The sequence below is a fragment of the Coturnix japonica genome, chromosome Z (genome assembly GCF_001577835.2).
Source record: "Coturnix japonica isolate 7356 chromosome Z, Coturnix japonica 2.1, whole genome shotgun sequence".
In the NCBI taxonomy this organism is placed as follows: domain Eukaryota; kingdom Metazoa; phylum Chordata; class Aves; order Galliformes; family Phasianidae; genus Coturnix; species Coturnix japonica.
The window spans coordinates 38,462,280-38,470,244 of NC_029547.1; the positions used below are offsets into that span (position 1 = coordinate 38,462,280).

Sequence of the window (7,965 nt, forward strand, 5' to 3'; positions counted from 1 at the left end):
GTTCAGAGGAGCAGCCTGAATACTTGGTAGTATTTGTATGCCCTTGTTTTCACACAGGAGCTTCCTGCAAGTCTTACAAAACAGTCATAGATTTAACTTATTACCAACTTACTAAAACATTTGTTGGTAATGCATCTTTTTCTGCTGAGCAACTGGATTGTTCTCTTAGTTTGAAACATCAAGAAAAAAAATATTAAGAATTGCTTCTACTTAACTTTTGAATGCCATTAAAGTCCTCCTAGTGATTTTACAAATCAGCAGCATCTTTAGAGCCAATAAAATTAAAATTTAATTGTTTCTATGTAGTAGCTTCAAACTGAGAGAATGAAGGAACATTTAGGCCACAACAAACTTGCTCTTTTCTTTTTCCCTTTCTTTCTTTTAAATAAACATGTACTTGATGTCTTATAAACCACAGATGAAGTTACATGTTCCAATTTTTATTTTTTTTTTTTAATTTTATTTTACAGCCTAGAAATACTGATATTTAAATAGTATGTAGTTCAGGACATATTTCTTATAGAAAAATATTAAAGAGATTGCCCTTCACTTCTTTTGTAAACAAAAGAAGAGCTTTTATTTTTAGGATGCAAAATAAAATAAACTCTCAAAGGGCAAATGATTATCAGCTCTGTGTTCTTCAGAAACATTTATTTACTTCCTGCCTAACATTATGCATGGATACAATTTTAGCTACAATAAATAATAATAGAAACTGAAAAGCTGTTTAACATCTAGTTCTTCCATAACCACAGTGTTTGAAATTTATCATTAAAATCCTTCTTATCTTCCCTAATTTCAGCTATCCTGCCCTTTTTTTACCATTTTGTTACTGATTACAATAGGGTAACTAGATGGTTAGTCAGAGTTTTCACGTTAAATAAAACCAAACACTAAATTTTTTCAGAAACAAAGAAAAACACTGTTATTTATTTAAAGTAGGTGCTATTTATTTAAAGTAGGTGTATCATGTACAAAGGAAATTTCATTAATGTGCTGTACTTAAGACATAGGTAATTCATTTTTAGTTCTTCCACTGAAAGAATGGTATTTAAAAACTAAAGAACTGCTGGAATTAGACACTGGTAGTAGCAATATAATAATAATAAAATAATATAGATACTTCACATTTATATAATCTGTATTTATAATAAACCAAGCATTTCATCATTAACTAGCACATAGTAGTCTGCTTCAGGTATGTAAATACAAGTATAATCTGCATTTTACTAAAGAAAGAAGTTGTCCAACTTTTATTAAAGGCTACCGGAGCCCTGGCGTAGTCTTTCTGTTCAGCTTCACAGCTACCAGCAGCAAAGCTCCAGGATGAAGGTGAGAAAGCAAATCAGTGCAGACACTGTTTGCTGCGATCTTAGACCTTTGGAATACAGTCTGATGATTTCCTCTTCCCTTCTCTGTTCTACAAAAACATTTAAATAAATAAATAAATAAATGATTAACGATAACAAGGATTTTCAACATACTTTGGAACTTCTGAAACATCTCTCAGGTACTCACACTGGAAGTATAGGCTGCTAAAACCAATCAAAGAAGCTATTCTCAAGAAAGAGATTGTGAATAGTGGTCCCATCAGGGATCGTTTGAGGAGAAACTGATAGCGTTTGTCAGCTCTTGCAGGCATTAATCTCGGAATAATGAAAGGCAAATACCAAGCAAAAGCGACATCTTCACAAGAGGTATGCACTAAATCTGCATGTAGCCTTTTAACCCTTCCCTTACCAGGATGAGCCTTCAATTCTCAGCAAAACCAGAAAGCCATAACCTCAGCATGTAAAAGCCATGAGCCTCTGCTGGGAGTATGAGCAACTGGTTTTTCAGCATTACTTTTACTGTCTTTGTTAAGTGGAACTTGAGAGCAGTTTTTACTGAACATTACTGCCTTTACTGAATATGGCCAGGCCTGTTAGGTTTTTTGCTTTCGTAATGGGAAATGATCAACACAAAACTGAATACTAAAAAGAGCTTAAACATTAGAAGATTTAACTCCTCAAAAGAATCTGACTGTTGCTAGTTAGTTGCCTCGTGTAATAAATCAGAAGAGAAGCCTTCAAGGCCAAATGCTTTTTGTTTGTTTGTTTTGCTGTTGATGGTTTTTCTGTTTTGTTTATCTGTGGCTTGCAATTTCACGTCTCTTCTGCATTTCAGCTCCCTGAGATTGTGAACGTATAATGTGGTTGGGATTTCCAAGGAATTTGAGAAACTCAGGTTTTTTAATAAGATTTTATTTCTGAATAGGTAATATAACTCAAGAGTCACAGCTTCACAATGCAGTGCTACACAGATGGGAATCTGGTCAGGAAAGAAGAGGCTGGTAGTTCTTTGGGGTACAAGTGAGACACTCAGACCTTTATATGTTGTATACGGTTTTTTAAACTGAACTCTAAAGATAACGAAGTAACATTGTGCATGTGAGGATATTATAAGTTACTACTGTGCACTGGCCAGGGCTGGGGCTGCACATTATTTGTGTTGAATGCCCTGGGTTATAACTTCATAGAGCAGTATTCTGAGAATTAAGCAACAGATCAGAATTCAGACTAATTTTCAGCCACTTAGATGCATTGAGTAGCTTATACTATGATTTTCAGCACTTATCTCTCTAGTTTAATATTGATTTCTATTTCTACCACAATAGTGAACATCTATTTTCTCTGGCTCCTGATTTATAAACAAAAACAAAAAAACCCTTCATTTTACTGTGGAATTTTGTTATCCAAATTGCCTGGTTATGTGGAAACTCAAATATATGCAGATTTCCAGAACATATTCATCCCTGTAACTTCAAATTAAAATGGTAGAAATAAATTTCCTGCTGCACAGGATTATAAGGATCCCAAGTATATTGTATTGTATAGAGCAACAGCTATGTTATTCACTGTTCCACTAACATATTCTTTGAAGCAAAACATGGCACCCAGAAGTTAAAATAGAGCACATACAGCGTTCCTTCAAGTAAACCACCACTGCAAAAGGCAGTTCTGCTGCCCACCAGCCAAAAAGAAAATAACAACAACAACAACAAAACTCCTCGATTTACCACTGACCCTTACCACAGCTGTCTTGCGTGTTTTGAGAGAGGCACTTCAGAGTGCCATAGAGGCACCGACACAGCCAGCAGCCCTTCATCACCCAGTCGCCATGGGCAATGCTGCCGCACTTTCTGTCAAGGACAAGGGAGACAATTACCATCATAAGAGATAGCCAGCCAGAGATGCTCCCTGGTTTTTATTTTATCTTTACCTTAGTTCACAGTGTCGGCCACTAAAATGCTTTGGGCATGCACAGAAAGCCCCTAGGATGCAGGTCCCTCCATTTTGGCAGCAGTTTCTATTCAGATTTTTACCTGCGAGACGGTATTAAGGAGTTTACAAAGCAAGACAACGTTATTGGGTCTACAAAGCATCCAATGGGCTGTGAACTTCCCCTTTTCCTCACTTGTTCTCCCCAGTTGCAAAACATGCCTTTTTTATTGTCTTTAGAGACAATAAAATTAGCTGCTTGTTAGGAGTGTTTGCAGTTAAGTCGAGTTTGTTTGGTTAGGGATTAGAAGCAAACTACCAGGGATTACGGCATGGTCAAGAAGAAAGGCCTGGCATGTCCCACAGAAGCAGCACATACCCAAGTGAAATATTTCACTTTGACTGAGGCATGTTTCAGTCACACGAAGAAAGAGGGCAATTACCGGGAAGTGCTGCTAATATTTGAAGAAAGGAGGCATTGTTAGGGAGAAGTGCAGCTTAGTCTTGAGACTGAAAAGAACGTTCCCTCAGGCACTTCTGAGACGCCTGGGATAAAGCTTTCTGCTCGATTTCTTCTGTTCTCGTGAAATTTTGGTCACAGTGAATTTTACAAAATAGATTTTTACAAAATTTTACGACCTCCTTTCCAAATCTAAAAGTCTAAATACTAATTATTTCAAAACATTCTGTTTTATCACTGTGAAACGTTTTGCAGATGAGAGGTCGCAGCTTTTACCTTAAATATTTAGCACCGTTTCATAAGCGGCCATGGGAAAATTTAAAAGCTGCCATGGAACACCAGCAGGTCGGAAGCTTTCTGCCAACTCATGGCCAAGGAGAATAATCAAAGGGTTATTATGGTTTGTATTTAAAACAAATAAGCAAACAAAGCCAAAAGATTTTATGACATTGTTTAAATGAATAAAGTTACCTACTCTCTGTAATCCCAGTGAAAGGTACAAATTCCATGGAATTCTGATGCTTTCTGCTTTGGTAACTTTGATTCATGTCACTGAAAGCATCTATAATTGTCACTGAATTCTTAGGGTGCTGCTTTTGTGCTGTGACATTGAGATTTTTCACATCGTTTTCATGGTCTTCTTTTTCACGGCCTTGAAAAGAAGTGCAAAAATGGAAGGACAGGTTGTAATGAAGCAATGCATACTATAAATCTACAAAAGAAAAAAGGAGCAGGGGAAAAAACATATTTTCCTTACCTTCTCCAATATGAATGGCCTGCCAAATCAGAGTCACAGTAAAAAGAATTCTACGAAAGCCAAATAAATAAATTAGATTCACGCTAATATGAAACAGGGAACAAAATATGTTTGGATTTCAGGGGAGGGGAGGAACATTTTCAAAGATTTATCTAGCACTGAAATTATAAACTATATCTATTTCATATCCGCAGGAATTATCAGACCAACAATCTCAAGATTGTGAATGGAAAGAAAAGGAAAAAAATTAAAAAAAAGAACGAAAGGAAAAAAAAAAAAAAAGCGAAAAAAAAAATGGAAAAGAAACAGAAGGGAGAGAATGAGGAAACAAGGACGTGTATACTTATGCCGTCTTCCAGAAAGATACAGATACCATACACTTTCTGGATGACAATCAGATAAACGCTCTATTTCCATACATTTATTTACTACAATGGAGTTACTACCAACTAATTACAAAATCAGTAAAGGCAAGAGGGGAACATTTGCCTTCACCTTCGGGTCCAGGCACGTTAGTTCCTTTCATCATCCTGTTCCGATTCTCAATCAAAGTAAGTACTATTAAAAGACAAAGTATCCTTATCAAGAGGAGGTACCCGGCAGTGCAGGCAGCCTTACCCAACATGTTTTCGCGAGTACATTTTCCCGAAGTTTGAAATACTGAGTATTCCTCCAGGAAAGCTTGAGCAGAGGTCCAAAGTCCCTTACTGAAAGCTGCTACATGCAGTTGTTCTTGCACCATATACAGTACCAAGACAGGCAGGAAGGTTGACGGAGGAAAGTTTTCTCTTTCTGTCCAGCTCACAGCAATGTAGAAAAGACATAGTTCCCAGTCGTATCGCTTACTGAGCCCCCACTGAGCTCCAGAAAAGGAGTGGCGACTCAGACAGGGACTCCCAGTCCTGTCCTTGATTAACATGCGCTGCTAAAGGGTGGAGCAAAATGGGCTTAGGTACAACTGGAGGGAGATTTGAGGGACTGTGACCACTGAAAAGCGCAAGCCAGTAAGTCCTCAACTCCAATTAACTTGTCAAATGTGTGTGTGCGGGGGGGGAGGGGGGGGGGGGGGGGGGAAAAAAAAAAAAAAAAAAAAAAAAAAAAAAAAAAAAGGTGTATGTACACTGTCGTCCCATATTGCATAGGAAAGACAAAATTTCTGTAGAACTGTTGTAGTTGTATGGTGAACTGCAGCAAGCACATAATAAAGCTTGTCTCTACCCTGGTTTCCTACAGGGAGCTCTAGCTTTGTAAAATTTTACCTCTTTGCAGCACCGAGACAGAAACAGATCCTGCACAAGAGACTGCTATCAGCAGTACTACAGAAAGCTGCACGAGGTTCTTGACATATGTCTGTTGTTTCACAACAGCCATTCATAAATTCTGAAGACAATCTTTGAAACTTTTTGTAATGAAAAACCCTTTAGAGGGCATTCCTAGTCCATGCAAAATGATCTGACATAAATTTTATTATCAGTGTACACTAAAAGGGTCTAGGAATTCTCACGACTTTACACAACCTCAGCAACTCTGGCAAGAACACCTGCAGCTTTGGACAGTGGTTTAAAAAAAAAAAAAAAAAAGTCAGCAAAAATTATCCTGCATTACCTAAGCCAAGAGGAAACTGCAGGGAACGCATGTGTGTTTTGTTTTGGACAGCATGTGAAAGAGGGCTACCTTCATTAAACTGTCACAAATCAAGATAACAGAGACAGTAGCATGTCTAGCCCAAGTCAGATATATGAGCTAGACCCTCATGAAGAGTTGGCTGTACTGGCTAAAGACATTGCCATCTCTTGCAGTTTGTAAGATATCATGGCTGAAGGTTGGCAGCTTTGTCCCCACTTGACAAGCAGTTTGGAAGAAGCAAACACACCCTGTCCAATGCAGTAAATATGCCAGTTTAATTTATGAGATAATATTTCTAATTTAATCAGCTGGCTTATCACTCAAGTGAACCTAAGTGCTCTGAGGGCATGTTTTCTTGTGTCTCCTGAGGGGATGTTGATATCGAATGAAAGAGTAGAACTGAATGTCTGGAGACATTAAATGTCTCTTTCTGCAGGGTGTGCTTGCTGTCTTGTGGGAAGTGTTCTTTTACTGGGTACAGCATTCTCAGCACCAGTAACACTGTTGACTCCAGTTGATTAACCTCAACTGTTCTCTTGTGGCTATACGCTAACTCCTTGCTATCAATATAAAAGCCATCACATATTCCTGTACTGTTGTGAGTATAGATACTGTTCTTAATTAGGATGTTTTACAGTAAATGGAAGATACATCGTTTCTGTGCATATTAAGAATATGTAGATGTCTGGAATATATCAGCATATGAAAATGTTTCCTGATGTAAAATATTTCCAGTTCAAACAACTTATGTTTTAGTTTGAATGAAGCTGTGTAGTAGCATTAGATAGAACACCTGTACCTATTACATTTGCTTACTGTTTTTCTGCTTTTCTCATTTTCTACTTGGTCTAGCTAGTAGCACCTTTCTAATTTACAGTATCAGATGCTGAAGTGCATCACCTAGGATTTAGTTTGCTGGTTTTCCCCTCCCCATAGATTGCAGGCAGGAAAAAATAAATACAGATAAGGAAACACAAGCATAACACACTTCTTGTTTTTTGGTTATTTGCTTTTAGTAAATGCAGTATCAACATAGTTATTTTGGAGAGATTTTCAGGGTGTCAGATTCCCCACGCCACACTGGAGATAACTTTCAAAATGGAGATGGTGGTAAAAAAAAATACTGATCATTTTTCACACCTTGTACCATTTGTTTAGGATCAGAAGTCAACTTTGTAAGTGCAAGAGCTAACAACCTGAGGAACTGTAAAGAAGTTGGTAAACATTTATCTCTATGATATCTTCTTCCCTCCTTTCTTATTCCTGAAGTTACAGGTACACATGAAAATAAGGACAACCTACATTGCTTAGGTGCTGCTCTTGCCTGGGTACACTATGGAGATGAGGCTGATGTCTTAGTGTAGAAAAGCACTGTTGCTTGTTGACAGAATCTGCAAGAAAGAGATTGCTTCTGCCCAGGGATTTGAGAGAAACTGTTGTAAGGACAGATGCATCCACTTTATGAGCCACAATCAAGATAAGAGTGGAGCAAATCAAAGAGCTGGTCTTGAGCATTTTGATTGAGTACTATGCACATAACAACTATTAGGTGTCTTTAGTACTGTTCTTAAAGGAGGTCAAGGGGTCTATACGGTTAAGGGTGAAATTAAAACAGAACCACGGAATTGTTTGAGTTGGAAAGGATCCTTAAAGGTCATCTAGTCCAACTTCCCAGCAATGGGAACAGGGACATCTACAGTTAGATCAAGTTGCTCAGAGCCTGGTCCAGGTTGACCTTGAATGTCTCCAAGAATAGGGTTTCCACCACACCTCTGAGCAACATGCACCAGTGCCTCACCACTCTGACTGTAAAAAACCTCCCCCTTTTTAGCAGCAACCATTTTCACTTGTCCTATCACAAC

The 7,965-nt window shown here is 37.9% G+C and overlaps 1 protein-coding gene across 1 annotated transcript; it reads right to left on the reverse strand.

Annotated features, from left to right (window-relative positions):
* Window positions 1-928: 928 nt before the first annotated feature.
* On the reverse strand, window positions 929-5,520 carry LOC107306284 (cryptic protein). The gene is made up of 6 exons (XM_015849339.2): window positions 5,096-5,520; window positions 4,478-4,527; window positions 4,196-4,372; window positions 3,262-3,364; window positions 3,072-3,181; window positions 929-1,420 (listed from the first exon to the last, which is right to left on the reverse strand). The coding sequence occupies exons 1-6, from the start codon at window positions 5,116-5,118 to the stop codon at window positions 1,305-1,307; spliced, it is 579 nt and encodes a 192-aa protein (XP_015704825.1). The 5' UTR covers window positions 5,119-5,520; the 3' UTR covers window positions 929-1,304.
* Between the last annotated feature and the right edge of the window lie 2,445 nt (window positions 5,521-7,965).

Excerpts from the sequence above, each read along its gene's own strand:
- LOC107306284 (XM_015849339.2), bottom strand. The coding sequence starts at position 5,118 with ATGTACTCGCGAAAACATGTTGG. Across the intron at positions 4,528-5,095 it reads TACTCGCGAAAACATGTTGG|AATTCTTTTTACTGTGACTC; the intron begins GTAAGGCTGCCT and ends TGGCTTTCGTAG. Across the intron at positions 1,421-3,071 it reads AAACACGCAAGACAGCTGTG|AACAGAGAAGGGAAGAGGAA; the intron begins GTAAGGGTCAGT and ends ATGTTTTTGTAG.